At 39.7% G+C, this 20,257-nt stretch overlaps 1 protein-coding gene across 1 annotated transcript in view; it reads right to left on the bottom strand.

Moving 5' to 3' along the window:
* Window positions 1-20,257, bottom strand: part of CFAP61 (cilia and flagella associated protein 61) — a 141,568-nt gene that overhangs the window by 31,907 nt on the left and 89,404 nt on the right. The window contains exons 19-22 of the mRNA XM_068940772.1: window positions 18,017-18,115; window positions 12,844-13,012; window positions 9,349-9,523; window positions 779-1,071 (exon numbers count right to left, since the gene is read on the bottom strand). Of these exons, the coding sequence (XP_068796873.1) occupies window positions 779-1,071; window positions 9,349-9,523; window positions 12,844-13,012; window positions 18,017-18,115 (736 nt within the window). The remainder of the gene's footprint in view (window positions 1-778; window positions 1,072-9,348; window positions 9,524-12,843; window positions 13,013-18,016; window positions 18,116-20,257) is intronic.

The following is a 20,257-nucleotide window of genomic DNA, read 5'->3' as shown; positions in this document are numbered from 1 at the left end:
AGAACCCAATGATTTACAGCCTTCTAGTGGAGGGGAGCTGGGAGGGAACATCTACTCCTGGAAAGCTTTCAGGGGACAGCACGTGGTTCTTCCTCTCCACAATTACAACATAAAAGGAGTGTGCACGCAGAGGGGATGTTCTGAGATGGTCATAAGGGGATATTTTGGATGTATGTTTTGAAATGATTCTACTAAAAGTGCTCACCTCACTCTCACTGATTTGCCCAATAAAGAAAAGTAGGCCTATTTTGCCCATTAGAAAAGGTTAAAAACTGACCCAGATCTCCCAGTGGTGCCATATGCATTAGTGTGTGTGTAATTTACCTAGCAGTTGAACATAAATGTAGAGAGAGAAAAAACTGTTTAAAAACATGTTTTAACGAAGTTACACAGTGGGCCTCTCTGTCCTAACATTATTGCCTTTTTATTTCAGATTCTTAATCAAATTCACAGAACTACAGGCAGGAGTTACTGTACTCATTTAAATAGCAGACGAATCTCTAGAATGACTTAGAAAATGAATTAACAGTATTTGTCACTCATCAATGAACAACTATTCGTGAGTCAGCTGACTTAAGTACATTTTAATCCAAATCAGCCAGGGTATCAACAATGGTTTTATTTGGATTTTTAAAAAACACTCCTTCAGATTAACAAGTGAACATTAAATCTTCTAGAAACAATGGGAAATAGATAAAACAACGAAGGATTAGCTAAGTCTGACAGTCTTTGTCTTAAAAAACTGACTGAAGGAAATACAATGAAAGCATATACTTACTGAACACTGCAATTTAAATGGTTTTGTATTAGTCGTGAAAGAAGCACATGTTATAAGGCCTGTGTGGTCGCCTTCATTCCACTCTGCCAGGATACTGTCACAATAAACAGTCACACCAGCCTTTGACAGTGCTTCCTCAACAGCACTTTCGATCGCGTTGTTGTTAAGGCAAGTAACATGTGAGCTAAGTGGAGGTTGTATGAGATGTATGCGAGAACCATTAATTCCAAGAGATAAGAGGGTTTCTACTGTGGTGTAAATGTCAATTGTATTCCCATAGACAATGACATTCCCTAGGAAAAAAAAAAAACAGGGAAAAATTTCTAAGACATACAATGAAAACCTTATTAGCGTAACTCAGATGATAATAATATGAAATTGCTCTCTTTGACCCTCTTATTTCTCTGATGCTATGAAGCAAATAATGTTACCTAGCAACAGTAGCTAAGATAATTTAGTGAAGAATCTGTACAAAACATCCCACAAAGTAGGCAAGTACTTAACATAGAAGTATGACATTCATTCTGACCCCATAATTTGAAATTATTTTGATTGAAAATCCTCTAGGGAAAAAAAAAATCCCTTTTTAAATTTTGTTCTTTCCTTTCCTTTCTCAATTTTGCTTATTCAAAGCACTTATTGGGGTGGAGGGTGGAGGGGAACAGGAACAGATTACATTCATCACGTAGAAGAAAGAAATACAAACTGTAGAAAGAACAAGTTATAGAAAATAAGCCCTTGTGCAATATGGGAGGTCACCAGCGCTGCTACCTTCAGCAAAAGCTTAACCTCAGGTCAATGGAGACACCCATGCAGATGTACCCTGGTGCCTGCTTTTTCCTATAAGCTCGTCCTGCCTCACTGAACTGCCCTGCTGAGGGGCACAGACATCCTCTGCACTTCATGGGGAGAGGCTGGCAGCTCTGTAGTGCTCTTTGAAGACACCTACCACTCTCCAGTGCACGCTGGAGAATGCCTAAAGCCCGTGTTCTGAATCCGCTGGCCGCGGGACTTGCCTGCTGCTTAGAAAACAGCAAGCTTAAGATAGACACTTCTGATAGGTTGGTATGCAAACAGCCTTTAGCTATCACCGTGCTCATTTGGCAGTGTCTTGTTGCTAGAACAGAAATCACACACTATTTAAACCAGCTTCATCCTTCTGCCCACTGGGCAAAAGGAGGTCCGATTCAGACCTGCTTCTCCTGTCTTCTAAGTGAGTGCCCGTAACTACAAAGCAGCAGGCTGCATGGTAGGATCTTGAAAATTCTCTTACTGAAGCAATTCCACTCCACACTGAGCAGTTTGAGATGAGAGTAAATATGTGAGGAAGGGAGGGAAGGCGGTTCTGTGCAAGGATAACACGACTCTCTAGCCTAAGGGTTAAAGGCCTCCTGGGGACAAGGGAGGCAGGATACACCAGAACATTTGTGTGTTTTATCTAAGGATGGTTTAATATAAAACACATAAACATTCCTCTGAGCAGGGACTGAAACCTGCTTCTCTCCTCCTTGTTCCCTCTGTCTCCTGCTCAGGATAGATAGCATTTTTCTGCTCTGTGATCAACTAAGCCTTTAAAAAAATGTATGCAGCCTCTAAATAAGCTTATGTTATGTTATGCTCCTGTGAGATGGACTGGGAACTCCCTTCCTGGTGGGTGGGTCACCCTGCCATAAGGCCTGTAGCTGAATTCCTCCCCGAGCAAGGGGAAAACTGAACTCAGGCCGCCATGCTCCTCTGTGGACACACTTAGCATACAAAAGTAGGCAGTCACACAACCCCCCAGCTCTGGTTTTGTGCTATGTTCAACCTCTCAGACAGCTCACTCAAGCTGCAAGGCCAAGCAGGCTGAGGAACACCCAGCCTGTGAATTCCGGTAGGCCTTCATAAGATCCAGAAGCTCCTACGTGTTCAGTCTGACAGCTGTTGCAGTATGCCAAGAAACATATACAGAACCTATAGAAAGAAACTAGCAGAACTGAGATACCCAGGGATTTTAGGCACTTCATTATACTGCAGCTGAGTGATTATTCTGAGATTACAACTACAGCTCTGGACTTTGGTATATGAAGCGGAAGTTAGAGTTATCTCATCTGACTTTACATCTCTACTTCTGAGACCCTCATTGCAGCCTCTCTTTATAGCCACGGGGTGAAATACACAACTTAAGGGCATGATTCTGACATCTTTTGGAGCAAGATGAGTCCATTTAGTCTAACTCTCAGGGATCTATCCTACGACTAACACAGGTCTCTGATTTCCTGCATATAACCTTGTCTTCTGCACCAAAATGTCATCCAGTCAGATTTTGAGGACTACCTATGTTTTTGCAAGATTTCCAGATGCACGGCAGCCTGATGAGACCCACTGTGTCATAGCCGGTACCAAATCATCCCTTAACCAGAAACCACACATGTCTACATGCGTCACTAGGCTGTACAGAGCTGATGTGCAATGCGTCCAGCACTTTCAAGAAATGCACGCAACACAGTCATGATCCATCTATGCAATACCTTCACAGCTTCTCGCAAGTGTTAGAAAGACATGCTGCAAAAGCTCTGCACAGTTACCCCGGCTGGTGTACAAAGATGCTGTGTATTGCACTGTCCATATGCACAAGGACTTCACAATGCATTTGATGCCGTGTACCTGGACAGGTAGGCAGCAGGTGCATTTACTGATCTCTTTTGGCAGAAATAGGAAATAATAGAGGCCTACCTATCCAAGCTGACATGTGAACATGCTTGCAGTAGAGGACATCACACACTCCAGCATGGAACTGAGAGAATGAGAACCGCAGAAAAGCTAATAATGCCCAAGTGCTGGTTTTCCAGGTAATGTCCGTAAACCGGAAGAAAGCCAATGCATAAATCCTAGGTCGCCCCAGGCTTGTCCCGTCTCAGACTGAAGTTGATGGATAACACAGTGGAAATGCGTCCTTGTATGGAAAGAGGGATGATATGGCAAAACTTTCTCTACGATCTCTATGAAAATAGCCTGTGGTTTGGCACTGAAGGAAACGTGTAGGGAGGAATGTACTAAAACAAGTTAAAGTGTTGAAACATACGAAGTGTTTCAGAAATGGCTTTTAATTGACAAAAAGGACAGCTGGCACTGGCTACCCTCAGACTACATAGCAGTAACTGTGATCAGAATTTGGACTCGCAGTTGAGTTTCCTACATCCATGGCTTGATCTTTATTTCTGGCAGGATTTGTTTGCCTTCAAGGCACTGCAGTAAGCAGTGATGAGAAGGTAAGAGAGTGCCCCATGAAACTAACCTGTATGTTTATCTCAGCATTGGCATTTAGCTCTCACTACAAGTGATAGCATCCCCTACGACCTACATGTTATTATTTCATAGGCTAAACTAATTCCACTGGAACCCTGTTACACTGTGTGTGACACAGAGCAACAATAAACAGAGACTTCACAAAGCTCTAGCTCCCAGGACTATTAACGTTAACATTGCTAGCACATGTTCTATTATTCCCCTTTAACTAGAAGGTTAGTTTTTTGTCTACATGAGTTTGGCTACTTGTAACTGCCAAACAAACATATCTCTTCATGACGGTCAGAGGAAATAATTGCCCCATGATTATATAAGTACAGAAATGATGGAAAGCACATTTTTACTGTTCACATGAGTGACCAGAGATATAGAACAATTCTGCCTGCAGAAATGTATTTATTGGGAAGTGTAAGACAAGACTCTACCACTTTCATAAGTATAATACAGAACATGTAAAATCTGTGATAATGAGAACTCTGTCCAATGTGTACACTGCTAAGTTGACTTTTCAAGCCAGAAGAATCATTTCAGTTGCTCATACCTGCCAGGACACCAATCCGCAGGCAGGACTTCCTCATCAGAGAGCCAAAAAGGAAGGAAGAAGTGACTGATCAATTTTTTCACTGCTGCAGCAAGGTGTAATGCAAGAGGTAAATAAACAGAACAAGTGGTGAAATATGAACTTTGATATATTCATTTTAAATAATCTAATGTGCTAATAATGCAGGTAAGAACATGGTATGCATATGCTGACAATCCCTCGTTACATTTAGACATTTTTAATTAGGAAGAGGTGAAGAACATGAGCAGCTGAAGAGGATGCAGTGGCTGGGAAAGGGGCACGAGAAGTGCTTAGCAAGGACACAGCCTAGCAAACTTTCATTCTGACTAAGGTATGCAAGTCGAGGCAACTGAGAGATCTTAGCCATTTGGCAGAACAAGCTTCTCTCTCGGAGACATTATATGTTGGCATTTCTGTATATACAAGATCAGATTCAAGCCCTGCATTTCTCAAGGAAAATTAAAATTCTGTTTTATATGGTAATATTAAATACAACTACATTAGATTAAGGAAAGCAATGCTCCTTTACTGACCTCTTGTAAATCAACAATTTACGGTTTCTGCTTATTACAATATTAGGGGCCTTTTAGATTACAGTGCTAGTAGTCTAGGAACTACAGATATTCATTATGGCCTGAAATTATGTTCACTGGACAGATAGCAATTCCTCAAGATGCCTTTATTACTTAACTGCATGAAAATGTATCTATCCACGAGTAAATATAATAATCTTCCATGGAAAAAAGCAGCCATAAATAAAGACTGTTAGAGTAGTTTTATCATTTATTACTAGAATGCCAACGTTCTGCTGCAGAGCAGTATCATTCATTTTCCATAAGTGGAAGCACAAGATTTCAGTGACCCCAGCATGACCTGAATCTTTTTAGTTTGCAAAAGCTAAAGGAGAAAACCAGTATTAGCTAAAGCAACAGTGGCTCTGGTTGGTGATTCATGCACTGGAATTTTAATGCGATAGTATTCCTACAAAAATGCTTTTAATAAGGCAGTAAACTATGTTTAGGTAAAGAGAAAAAAATAATTGCTCCATTTTGGACCATTAAAGCAGTTTTGTTCTTTACTTTACTCCCATCCTACTTTTTTATTTTCATGGAAAGTGCAGAGCTAATAGGAGATGAATTTCAATTAGTTGCAATTACAGTTATAATAGGTTACATGCATTAGGCGGCTGGGTTTCATCAGAGGAGTGGTAATGCCGGCCGTAAGGGCTAGTGCTACCCCTGCTCCTGGGCCCTCAGTGTCAGAAGGCCCTTCTGGAACTGCCCGCACAAACCACTAGGAAACAGATGCCTCCAGCCCCAGCCCAGGGGCAGGCTGCCGTGTCTGGCCAAGCTGCCAGCCTGGCTGAGCGGGCAGCACTAACGCGGCCAGGAAAGGCGGCTCGCTGCTTCTCCTACACGTGCTCCTTGAGTAATATCTCCTGCTGAGTGTTGGCCAGGCCCTCCAGTTGTCTTTCTTTTCCTGAAGCAAGGAAAAGCATGTGGAGGAAGGTAGTAGCTTGCCCATCCTCAGTTGCTGAATTGCTCCCATGAGCTCCGTTTCTTTTACTATTGCACGCACACCATTCCCGTACCAGTGTGCGCTACGAGGTTGATCCTGCTCTACTTAAAATCCATGAAAAAGCACCCACTGACTTCAACTAGAATGGAGCTGTTTCCACTGTTCACAGAGGGAAAAAAAGCAATTAAAACCCCTACCTTAACTATTAATTAAAAGCTGCTCTCAAAAATCAGTGCTACCAAATGAAGATTTCATCTAATTAGGCTAGTAAGACTCAAATTGTTAAAATTCAATGATTGCCACTTTCCTTCTAAAAAACTTCCAGAACCACAGGAGGAGTATTCATACTCCCTAATTTTGGACCTTTCTTCCTTGGCTCTCTGTATAGTCAGGGGGTAGTTCAGAGCAGAAACCAAACTCTACAGAGCTGCATACGGGCCTCTGCTAGATTCTCTTGCCATTGACTAAGGCGGCCAGATAGACTAGTGTCAGTTATCTCAGCTAAATGTTAAGCCTCACTCTAGGGACCTTTCTTAAAGATTGATGTCCTCAAGCATCTAGAGATCAGCACCCAAGCAAGCCCAGAGTTGGCCCAAACTGTCTTGTTCACTCTTAGAGCTGCCTGAGCTCCAATGTTGGGCGTTCCTCTGCCCAAGCACTCTGAGGGGCTTGATCCTATGGGATCCTGAAGCATACTTAACTATTGTTTCAATAAGGCACTCTCCATATGCAAAAAAAAAAAAAAAAAAAAAAAGGTTGACATAGTGCACTCGAGACAAGCTTTGACAAAAATAGTAAATAGCTAAATAAAAGTAGCATGAGGTAGAAGAAAGTTGTATGGGAAGAAGACTGAGTATAAGTTGAGGAAAATTATCATTATTCCTGAAGTGGAAGAATGAAATGTGTTTTTCTATGCACCTACAATAACCAGTATAATGTAGTTTTGCTAGCCAGTTAATTTGCTTTCTTAAATGAAACATATGCATATACTATTTAATATTCAACATTCTCTGAAAAATTCTGAATTCTAACATTTTTAAAGCAAGTTAGTAAAATTTGACAAATAGTACATTAAAGTTTGAGTGAGATCTGAACACCAGAAATACATGAGGTGGGATTAATATCCCCCCTATTTATTGAAGGGAAAACTAGGATCTGGAGAATTATAGAGATGAATACTAAATGTAAACATAAAACTGCGGTCATCCCAGTAGACATGATCGTACGGTCTGCAGAGAGTTGACAGACATCCAAATCAATTGCTAAACTCAACAGGAGCCCTGCTTCCACATCTCCCCTGACCCAGTCACTTATTAGATTCTGCCTCCAGAATAGGCTAGCTGCTGAAAAGGGCATTCAGTGTCAGCTAGAGCAGATTTCTTAGGCACAGCTATGATTAAGTCTGAAAGAACAAGATTTGTAAGAAATATAAGCAGAAAAAGAAGCAGAGTGATGAAGAACAGAAATAGAGATAAGAAACTGGAGAAGGTGGAGAAAGACTTCTCCAGTTCAGCACTGTTTATAATTTATGTGTGCAGCAGCAGAGAACATAGAGAAATGCAAGGGAATTGGAGCTGGAGTGGGGAAGAAGGGGGTGGCACCATGTGTCCCACAGCCCCCATCTCTAAAAGGTCCTCCAGACTGACCTCATCAGGAGCTGTGGATTTAGCTCATAACTGAGGACAAGGATAGTGCCTAATTAAGATATCCACTTTACACCACAACAAAAGCCAGTTGCAACAATTATTATTAATACAATATTATTAATAATAAAGGTGTATTAATCCCAAAATAGATTAGGTGCCTTAGAGTGTCCTTATGCCTCAGGAGTGATTGCCTCAGCTGACTTGCATTCAGACCATCGGTGAGCTCTCAGGCAGCATTTCTGCCCAGGTGTGTTTGAGCACATTCCTGCACTGAGCATGCAAAGATTTAAATGCAAGACTAGCTTTAGGAAATAGGGAAAGCTAACAACCTCATCTGCTAATGCAAATGCAGCTGTGCCTATCTGCTGCAAGTCAGGTAAAACAGTATGCTTAGGGGCCAATATCAGCTGGAAAGCAGACAGGAGTGGCAACTGGTGAGGAGGCTTTATTTACATGCCTGAGGCCAGGAAGCTGTGTGTGGGAAATGTGAGCTAAGACATTATCGTGTCTAATGTCTCCCCTCTTGAATCTCAGCAGAACTTGGAAGGTGATAAAGAAACCTCCTCCAACTTTTTGACAAGTTCCTTAGGTTTGCCAAGTAGGGCATGAACTCTGTAGACCACACCAAATAACTATCGATTTTTACTGTTATGTTCTCTACTGAATACGTCAGTGAAGGCTGACTTATTTTCCTTTACGTAGGAAACTTAAGAGTTTCCTACATCTTTAGGAAACTCAGTTGTTGCAACTAGTCAACAGTAATTTCTATAAAGACACCTTTCCTCAGAACTGTCCCAGCTCACATCTGGTACACAGAAATGATGTCATGTAAATTCATTTTACTCCTTGATCTCTTTTTCTGTAGTTGAAAGAGTCTACCTTGAAAATCTGGATCATTCCAGGTATTTTCCATAGGGTGTATATTCCTTCAACTAATGAACACGTGAACAATGCGCATACAAAGGCAGAAGACTCCAGTAAAATAACTTTTTTTTTTTTTTAAAGTCAAATACTACTATTTATGAAAATAGGATGAGGAAATACAAGTGTGAGGGATAAAAATCTGCAGAAATGTGTGATTTTCACGGATAATAAAAAAAATTTGGGGAGCCTGCAGTTCTATGTGAGAATCTGTAACTGATGTAACTGAATACAAAGATGACAGATATTGAAAAACCCCACCTCCTAATTTAGAGATTTTTTCTTTGTGGTATGCCTCAAGTCTAGATATGTTTCTATACAGCAGAAAAACACATTCACTAATTAAATTAGTATTTAGTTGGCTAATTATGACTCCAGCCAGCTTTGCATTTGGACTCATTCTGTTTTATATAATAATTATAGATAATTAATCTATCTCAAGCATCTTTTTCCTAGCTAAATATGCTGGGTATCAAAAATGACAACAAATTGTAAATTAATCTGGAAAACAAAGCACAGCAGATGAAAGACTTTGTTAGAATTAATCAGGCACCAATTATACCACGGAATTAAGCAAACAATAAGCCTCAAAAATGTTTCTGCAAATGTGCATGTGTGTTTACCAAAACCCTTACCTTCTGAGTTGACAATATTTTCTTGTAGCCAGTGCAATGCCTTTAAGCAGTCTTGATCATCACACAGAATAAAAAGATTGGAAGGGACTTTTCCTGTGTACCTTTGTTGACATTTCCTTGTGACTTCTCTATTACTTGGGAGTTTACTGATATCTGCTCCCGTGGGACATGGGACCTGGCACAAATGAATGAATACATGACACGGATCTTGGAGCACTGTTAACCCTTCCTAACACTGAGCAGTCACAAACACAGAAGTGGTCACAGGGAGGACAGATTAGTACTAGTTCGAGCAAACCCACACACATACGCATGTATACCTGTGTGTGTGAGCGTATTTCAGATTTTCTATGGGATTTGCGGAGGCATGCAGGCTCTTCAAACACCTGCAAGGCTTAACAAATTTTTGCTGTTTTTCTTCTCAAATATACACAATTTAAGGGACAGAGAAGAGATCATGAGTTTCAACCTTTCATCCATATGTTCTTAATTTAAAATTAAAATTTGGAGAGTCCAGGAGAGGTCTGCAAATGCTCCAAAACGCACAAAACAGCAGCCTGATGTTCTCTATGGCACAGCAGACAGAAGGCAGGGTACCTCACACGATAGCCATACATAGAGCCTGCAGCTGCACGAAGGCTGCCGAAATCTGCCTGGGGTCCCTCTTCCAACGGTCTCACAGAAGAAGAGGTCAAGCAGTCTACTGGATCTAATTCATTTTTTGTAACACTTTAAAAAATACTGACAGTATTTCACCAGAAAGATGCAAGTATTACTGCAAATGAACTGCCTTTGGGGTAAAAATAGATCAGGTAATAAAGAATGGCATGGTAAAAAAAATGTGCGTCGCACATCCCTGAATTCAAGGCAGGTGTGCTCCAATTATCCTGAAAGAAACAGTGATGGATACTGGCTGCAGGGAAACGCGCACTTGTTCAACTCCATTACTCTTAAGCGACCATTTGAAACGGTAGTGCCAGAATAAGTAAATAACAACAGAGGCAAAATGTAAGTGTAAGGGACTTCACAACAATCAGCAGAAGTGCACAAACATACAGTTGGCAGATCTCTATAGGTATTTGATTAATTAAAATTCTTTCTGGAACAAAAAGCAACTTTCTAAAATAAGAGGGATTTCATCCAAGAGAAAGGGACCAAAACCCACTTGATGGTCAAAACACCAAGATTCAGTAAAGTGTTAATTGTGTATAATGTTACCATTATAGTAACAAATTTAATCTGAATTATACTGAACATGAAAGGAAATCTCACCTATGACTGTACGGCACCTGTGATTAAAGCCCTTAAGAATGTTTTCATGGTCACTTGGACCAACTGAGATGCAACTCAGTCATATAAAATCAGGCATAACATCAAATGATCTTACTTACCCAACAATTAAATCCTCTACATCATAACAAATTATGTTTTACATAGTCACTAGGCCTTCTGATAGTAATTTGACTTCTTAACAAATAAGGGACAACTTATAATAAGGATGAACTCTGGCTCTACATAATAAAATAGAAAGTAGATGATAAAAATAACTCCTTCCTAATTTTTGTACAGCTTAAAAATAAGAATAGATTATGACAGGTTTTTGACTTGAAGGTAGATGAAACCTGAGTTTTCCTTTGCCTCCTGTATCCTTCTTTCTCCTCCCGTGGAGTTACTTCCCATAGCTTATTTTGCAAGTGGCAAAGTTGTCTCCAAATATTTTTTCCTAGGAGCACTTAAACTCATTCAGATAATACTTTGATTTAACTTTTGTTTCATCTCTGTTGAAGAGTGAGCATCATTTGTCTTTTAAAGTATGGTTCTACTCTGAAAAGTGAGTACAGAAAAACATGGAACTTTCTTGCTCCACGTATATAATACAGATCTAACTGTGGAGTTGAAGATACCTTACATTAATATTTCTGGCTCACAATGAGGAGCACTATAAAAACCTGTAAACCCATGCTCAGTCTCATATGCTGATTTAGAGGCAAAACACATTGCTCATGATTTCTACTCAAAACCAATCAGTAAGGCAAAATCACTGCAGGCAATAGGGCTGTACAGATGATTGCCGTTTGATTCATATGATATGAGGGCCCTGTGACGATAAGCAAGAAAGAACGAACCCCGGTTGGAGTGTCCGAATCCAAGCTGAGTCTATAGGGTTAGGAATGAGTTTGAATCCACATTTTACATAGCTGGGACTGGGTTTGCTCTAATCAGTGGTTCTTGCCTACACAAATCCAATATGCTTTATCTGATAAGTATGATACAATGGTATATTCCAAGCCAGAAACTGAAGGAAAAAAAAAAAAAAAAGAAAGCACCATAAGGACACAAGAGCTCCCCAGATTCTCAGCTTCTCTCCAGCTTCTCTCTGAGCGTCCTCAGCAAGCCCACTTAAGCCGACTGGAGCAATTGCCAGCTAACTCTTCTCCACAAAACAAAACAAAAACAAACTTGGACAAAGAGAGCCATGGAAAAGAAACAAGGAAAATAAAGAAAGACAGGAGAAGACCACCTTTTGCATCCCATCATATCACACTCTTCCTTCAGCCACTTGCACAATTCTTCTGGCAGGCTGTGGACCACTTTCTCCTACTGAATGCATTTAATACTGAAGTTACATGGAACTGCTCCATGCATTTTTTTGTAGCCATTACTACAATTAGAACTACACTAAAGATACAAACCTGGAAGCAGCTATCTATCTATAGAGAGGTCTTATTCAGGAGCAAGACAGAGCACTAAATTCCACTCTGCATAAGTTCGTTATATATACAGATGCTTTAGAGACCAGAACTCCTGCTGAAAGTTGGGGGAATGGCAAAACTGCTTCAGTTTCCACCAAGACAAAAGCAAACCACCTCCGCTGCAGAACCCATCCTTCTCACTTGTCACCCTCACTTCCTGAAACTTCATCCCCCAAAACAAACGCTGTAGGACTTCACAGAGTAACAGAGCCCACCTTCTCCGCAGCATTTTACCTCCCTTGAACCTCTACTGAAGTGCATGCTACAATAATGCAGACACAATAATACACTATGTATGTGCCCAGGCATAGCCATCATGTGAACTGAGTAATTAATTTGATAGGAAGCTCCCCCCATTGCCAAAACTAGGTCAAATGGTGTTACACCAGCTGGAGTTAAGTCTCTGGTAGCTGGGGTGAATTTGCCACATGTCAGTTGGGCCTACTCTTCAGCAGGGGTAATGGTCACAGTGGAAAAAATACCTGGAGCTTTGCTTAATATCTGATTCTGACACTACTGGCAGAAAATCTCGTAAAGCCTCTTTCATCTACTCAAATATATTTTACTTCTCCAAGCTCTATACGTGCACTGAAACAGCACAACCTGCTCCACTGAAGGGCTGCAACCCTTCTGGTTATACCCTTGCTAGGGAGTACTCTACTCCTTTGCTGACCACAGAACTATTATGCACTGTAAACACTGAGCGTATTGATTTTGTGCATGATTCTGCACATGCTCTTACCTGATATTGCTGTCCTGTACAGAGAACAAGGTGGTCATATGGCACTTTTTTCCCCTTGGAAACAACTACATGTTTGGCAGCTCGATTTATGCCAGTCATTTTACCAACCACAACATTAACCCAGGAACAAAGTGACATCTGTGCATAATCTTGATCATTAAAACAGTGGCTGTGAAGAAAGAATATCTGTAAGTGACATTTTAGCAGCTGACAGCAGGCATTAATTAGACATCTGGTGAGTTAGTTGAAGTCCCCTAGTGGTTCAAGTCTGTTCTCTTGCTGCGAGCTTACTAAAAGTCTATAGTAAAAGAGTATTCATTATGAAATACTCAGTTACAAATTGACAACTTTCTGCTAAAATCAAATAATCCCTCCCAGCATTGGGCCATACTACCATGGAATTTAAAAACAAAGTCAGAAATATATGCTTTACTCTGCTTTTAACTTGCGGGATGATGCAACAAGCAGACTTTTGCACCTGCAAAAGAAAGTATTTTAGCTATCTATTTTATTCTCCTATATAAGACTCCTTTGTTAATTTTTTTCCACTTTTGCTTCATTTGGTATTCGACTTCACTAGCAGTGGCTACGCACAACCGCACTTGAACACAAATGCAATAAAGGTGCCATTGATATTTTAACATCCGTGTCCCATAGTTTTAGTCTGGACAGTTTAAATAGATAGCTAGGGAAATAGTTGTCAAAGCTGGAGGTAAAAGGTAGGGATATCACCCTTTCCAAGTGAGCTTTTCCAAAATGCAAAGATGAGAAATAGTGAAAACATACTGAACTAACCTCCACCCCTAAACCTTCAAAAGTCTATAAGATGCATCTGAATTCCTCTGTAAGAAGAATTGAATCCTAACAGGAGTGAAGGAGAGGTTATCACAAGTGCTACCCAAAAGAAAACAAAATTGGCAGGTAAATTAGAGAAAGAGAGAGAGAGAGAGGGGGAGAGGGAGAGAGAGAGAGAGAGAAAGAGAGAGAGGAACAGCAGAGATGAGAAGAATACTGATCTTCCCTAAATTGTAACTGGCCAACAATTTATTTTCAACGAAAATTGAAAAAGCAATTTTTATAATTTCAAAGCAATTACTTTCAGTGCTAATTAATAAACAATCCAAACGTTTGTTTATTTGTTTTAGGAAGCAAAGCCTTGTTCCATACAGTAATTATAGTTTCCAGGGCATTTTGTCCCTGAATCTCCTAGGTAAGAGAGAAAGGAGATTTAAAGTCACTCTCTTCTGCTGAGGTACATTTCCTGCTCTTCTCCTACCTTTGGACAGGTTGAATTATGGGGACACCAGACATGCAGGGAATATTTTTGTAAACATCAATGGAACACACAAGTCGGAGTCCTACTTCTAAAAGTGGCTTTGAAATACAGAATCAAGATTGTAAAGATACACCAGCTTCTGAAATGGAAAGTAGGTTCTTTCGAATATGTTTTGATTTCTAAGGAAACTCAGATTTTAAAATTAAACCACGTAGCTTGTAAGATGAGAGAGCAAATATCCATTACACTGGCCATCCTGATTCACCATTCACCTCTTGGAAATTTCCACATTTACCCTGTGTGACAGCGACTCAGTCCAAACCAAAGGTGCTGCTTCTTTGTCTAACAGCTAGCGATGCAAACATATTCCTATATCTAAGAAGTAAGCTGATATTCCCCTTCCTGCATCATGTGTTATCTTACCAGTTAAGACTCTCCTGGAAAGATAATGTCCCTGGTTATAAAGTACAGTCTTATGAGCTTCAATGGCATTGCAAAGTTTAGATGAAAAGCCCACCTGAAAGCAGTGATTCTGCTGAAATAAAAGCCTAATCAACTTCTGGAAGTCACTAATGATTGTGGTGGTCTCATGGTCCTGCTGTCCAAATGAGACACCCTGACAGGAGTCTGAGAATCAGGTTCTGGCAGTATGTTTCAGTATTGACACCAAAAAATTAAGGAACCCCAAATTGCTTGCTGATTTTGAAAATCTGGGGTAAGAGTTACTTCTGCAGTTCTTAAATCTCAGACGTGTTGTAGCCTGTTTTAAATGTAAACTCTAACATATATCCATATGTATGATGAAAGTAGAAAGATCTAGAAGCTGCTATTTGAAAAGCCAGTTTTAAAGCAAAATCAGAATGAAATTAAAAATTCTCATTGCCTCAATTTAATAAACACTAAAAAGATTTCCAAAGGTCTCTTATGATCCTGCCCAAATGAACAAGTACCAGGATATTTATTATTTATTATTGCGTTTATACTGCCCTCTCTGCTTAACAACTTCTGGAAAGGCAGAGATCCTGCAGCCAAAGATTTCTAAAGAAAAAAATAATTCAATATAGATGTATTATAGACATATCACTATAAAATGCATGGAGGACCAGAGAGATAATGTTCTCATCCTGGTCCAAGATGACTCTTGAACACCACTGAGCGTTGCAATAGCCCATTATGAAAATAACAGATTGCTGGCCATCCTTCAAATCCAGCCAGGCTCAATAGCTTCCTGACACTGAAAACTTAAAACAGGAAAAATGCTGTTAAAATAAGGTTCTTCCTGTAGAACTGAAGATTAATGCTAATCCCAAATCTGTTTATAGCCTTGAAGAGGGATGAACCTGCAGAATCCAGAGAAGAGTAAAATAGCTTCTAAATAAGCAAAAAGCAAAAAAGAGGAATGGCTCATTTTACAAAGAAGTCTCGTTTACGAGATGAGAGAAGTGACATGGCAAGGAGATGGAACTCACACATCATACCTGAAAGGAAACTGGGGCTTGCCCCTAGCAGCACCTCATGCCTATGAGACAGGAGAAAGATCAATAAAAAAATCTTGGACTTCACTCAGTCTCTGATCTGAAGTCACTGTCAGCAGGAATAAAATATTCCATCTACCAAATAAAGCTCACTGCCATCGAGAGGCTCCGTAACTTTACTTTCTATTGATGCTGAGGGATAAAAATTATTCCACTTTCTTCAACAGCACTAAATGCAGCATGATTAAATAAAAGGGGACTCGACTCATGCTTGAGCATCTGATGCCTTCAGATTTTACCATGCGACTGCAACAGAGAATACTGGAGAGAGATTCAGCACTAACAGCTGTTATTATTTTGCCATTTGTACCAGAATATACATTCTAAATCATCAGAATTGATTGCTGCAGATTAATTGCTCATACTGAGTTCCCAGAATTGTCATAAGCCAGAGAAGCAAATAAAGTTGTTTTCATGACCTGGTGACTTTTAGAACTGAATGACCAGGCTTTCTGAGGTGCTCTGCGTTCTCCATATTCACAAACACTGGAGGGAAATAAGTAAGGGAAGAAAACCATTGACAATTCTAAACCATAATCATGCAGAAATCTATAAATAAAATGGACAGCAAGGACAGATGAGGCTTTTCAAAAGCACCTTCATAATTGAGGTGCACAGCTCCCAGGAGATTGACACTCCAGAATCACAGGGATGCTTTCAAAAATCATACCCTGCAGAGTTCAATTTTCACCCTTAATCTGCTTTCTCTGTGTGTTCTGGTGAGGCAGCTATGGACTACAACTTTCCGGTGGGATAGATATTTTGTAATTACCAGTATAACTCCTTTTTTACATTATACTTAGGGAAGTGTTTTACTTAGTAAGTGCCAGTGTGTGCATGTTGTTTGTACATATAATTCCTTCATTTACTAGATTTGTACTTAAAAAGTACGCCTTCCTACAATGAAAAATTAAGTCAGGTCACTATCTATCAAAAATTCCTTGACAGGGCAAAATTCCAAATGAGATTAGCTAGCTTTAAACTAGTAAGCATCACAACATTTTCATGTCTATGTCTCTGTAGAGATTGCATATTGAAGGCTCAGCAAGCAGATATTGAGTTCTTTGGTAGTTTAAAGAGCCTGTCCTGATTGAAAGATTTGAGAAAAACAAAATGCAGGTTACCAAAAGTTATATGCCAAATATAAATATATTATACCAAGCTGCTATTTCCCCTATATTCAAAATAACTAACATATTTTGGTTCTGTGTTTCTTAGTGTCCAGAAGAACCATGTTCTAGCCTATATCAAGAATTCCTAGTCAGTATGCCAATATAAATACTATCCTGGTGAATACATTAAATGATAATAACATACTGTGAATTTTAAGAGGGTAAAATTTTATCCTGCTGAATGGAAACTTATCAGCAAACAAGAAAATTTATGAAATGTGAGACCACTCACTGGACACAAGCATAGTTATCTTTCATAATCTTCCCTTGAGCTATTTTTCACTAGAACCGCAACTCTTTCAGCCAAAGGAAGCGTGAGAGTGAGAGAGAGCACTCTGGCAGGGACTGGAGCTAGACTGCAGAACACAGTCCAGTGACTAGTCTGCAAACAGCTCATAAGCAGCACAGTTCTTCCAAAGCTGACAACGGCAATAACCCTGAACTTTCCCTAATACACTCAGCTACCCCCCAGGCTGTCAGACATCCATCAGTACAGTCCTTCCCGTTCCCTCGCACCTCCCCAGTGATCCAGACGCTCTTGTCTGCTAACCAGCCATCAGATGGTTATGGCAACAACACAGCCTCTGGGAAAGACATTCAGTCACCCCAGCCTTTCTTACATAAGTAGAAACAGAACATGGCAATAGCTTGTCCCTGGCCTTCCTCGGGCTGTGTGCAATTCTGAACCTGCTGACATCAGCAGTTAAATTCCCACTAGGATCAGTGGGAATCAGCTGCATTTTACCATGTGTCTGCTCTAAGGAGATCACTATTCACCTTGCTAATACTAAAAGTCTTATATGTCCTTTTGTTCAGCATCATCTGGAACAAAAGTCATTGAAGTTAAAAACTAAACAATATTAAAAAAGCAAATGGTCAACTTTTCTCATTTTTATTTAACCCAGAAATCTAAACTGTCTTACAAGTCTTCGAAAGCAGAGAGGCCAGTGTCCTCATGTAACGCAATGGGCTGTCGTCCTGAAGTTACTGCTTTATGCTTTGCAGTATTCCCCTACTGATAATTATATTTAACTTGTTTCTCAGGCGAATGCATGGTCTATAGATAGATAGGATTATTTCGAGGCTATCTGTCAATAGATCTATCTAAAATTTAGGATAAATTCACAAAGAATTGCAAAATGTTGTATTTTCCTTTGAAGCTATGGAAGTGCTTAGATATTAAATCAAACCTGTTAATTAAAAATCTTCCATGTTTGGAGCCTGGTGGATTTTTTCCTGGAAGCCCATGAATTGAAATCAAGGTCAGATTGTTAAACTTCAGGTGTGGACTGCAAAAAGAAAAACAAAAATGCCACAGTTAAGTCAATATACGTTTGCTGAGGTTCAGTTTGGTACAGCTGTAATGTGAGTGCCTTTTAACATCTGGTTATACATCGTGTTTACAGATAGCTGAGTTTCCCAGTCCCTGTGACATTTATGTTAGCTGTGTAGCATCTAGCACAATATCGCCTCAGAGAAGAGGGTTCCTGTCATTTCCATTTTCCCCTTCCTGTCTTCCACACATACCTACTCAGGAAGTGTCGCCTGCTCTTCATCTCATACCTGAATCCAAGAAAAGTGGGCAAAAGAGAAACTAAACCCAAGAAAGAAAAATTAATTCAAATATCTAGTCCAGAGTCTCACTGATTTCAAATGCTTTGGTTAACAGGAATGGATTAAAGAACGTGCTCAGAGCTTTGTGGAACTGCAGCTCAGGAAGAACTTTTTTAAAAAACAAAACATGCTGGAAATCTGTAGTTTTATTCAGACAGCTGGTGAAAAAATCCGTGCAATACTGTAATTACTGGTTTTATTTCTTTTCGGTACATCCTTAAAAAGACCTCTGCCACAGTGTAATGTATTATGCTTAAAGCGGGGCTCTAAAACATGCAGCATCTTGTCCGGAATAGGGTACTTTTACAGACATTTTCGTGAGTAACCTACTCTTTCCAATATACCATCACACAACATGTGAAAAGGGTTGGAAGCTCGTTCTCTTGGTGGAATAGGAGAAAAACAGCTATTGTGCCTTTGCTGTTTATAGCCCAGCTTCTCTAAGAAGAGACATGACTGCAGGACAGGAAAAAATAATCCAAGCAACTGTTAATTTGATCACTTCCTACAACAGGTCTTTTGGAAGTAGGAGGACATATCAAGAAAGCAGCACAGATTTTAATTGCAAGTCCAGCAGGATACAGAAAACAATTCACTTACATAGGCCATACAATATGTTTTATCATTTTTCTAAGAAGCGTATGTCTTTGGACACAAAAAGAATACTTTGCACTGCACTTTCATTAACACTGGAGTGTGGGGAGGACGAGGACTGACAGCATGTTGAACTAAATGTGATCTGACATTTAAAAACAAATAAATATTATGAGTGGTTAAGCCTTCTAATCTTCAAGGCTTTGTGTAAGTTAAGTATGGATTGGTGCAAATGCTACAAAGGAATCAGAATGCTTTTTATCAACCGATGTTAATTTGTTATTCATATGTTTAAAAAAATATATTCAAACAAAGTTAAAGGTCACACTTAAACCAAGGAATTTCAAGGTTATGGCTGCCACTCTCAAAATGCATATTAATAGTTTAATTCTGGATTATGGGTTATCTATGGCAAATCTCCATCTCATACTTAGGATGAGTGCAATGTAATAAATAACCTTAATGTAACAAAGTGCATATATTTATAAAGATTATGGGCCTGATTCTCTTTTAAATTAAGGCCACTGTGCAGAGGTGGGTGTAAATAGATTTTGCTCTTCATTTGTGGACACATGATGCTAGCTGAGTTTATATAAAGTGGTCTTAATATAAATGAGAGTCTGGCCCAACACATTAAGCTGAATTTTAAAGTGTACAGAAAGCCATCTGCACTCATGAAACACTTCTAGTGGGGTGCAAATGTGAATAAATACAATTAACTGTACACACCTAAAAAGTACGATTCCTTGGCATATAATTTACATGAAATTATGATGAAAATTATTCCAAGACATTTTTCTATCCTGCCTGCCCTCACAGCAAAGGTTGTTTTTTTTTTTTCAGCCCCATGGCATTCCCCTGGGCCCCAAACATTAATTCATGTTTCTCATTCATTAATCCCTTAGGCATAAAAATGTTGATTAGTGTCTCCTTAGAATACTATGGCGAAATGAGTTATATTTATGATTCCCATTTTACATCTAGAAAATCAAAGAAATTTAGATTAAACCTATCAAAAAGACGCACTGATTTTGGAGGTACGATTGAAGGGAACCAGAGCCTGTCAACTTAGATTTCCTTCCCTGTGTTCAAACTACAGTTCCACTCACCTCCAGTGCCACAGAAGCTGGTAGAGCTCAAGACGTCCATCAATCCAGCCCCTGCCAGCTCAGATTATTTTCTCGCAAAATAAGCAATGAACAATCGCAGACATTTTGCCTTAC

Source organism: Struthio camelus, chromosome 3 (assembly GCF_040807025.1).
Source record: "Struthio camelus isolate bStrCam1 chromosome 3, bStrCam1.hap1, whole genome shotgun sequence".
NCBI lineage: Eukaryota > Metazoa > Chordata > Aves > Struthioniformes > Struthionidae > Struthio > Struthio camelus.
This window is presented reverse-complemented; position numbering and strand designations above follow the sequence as displayed.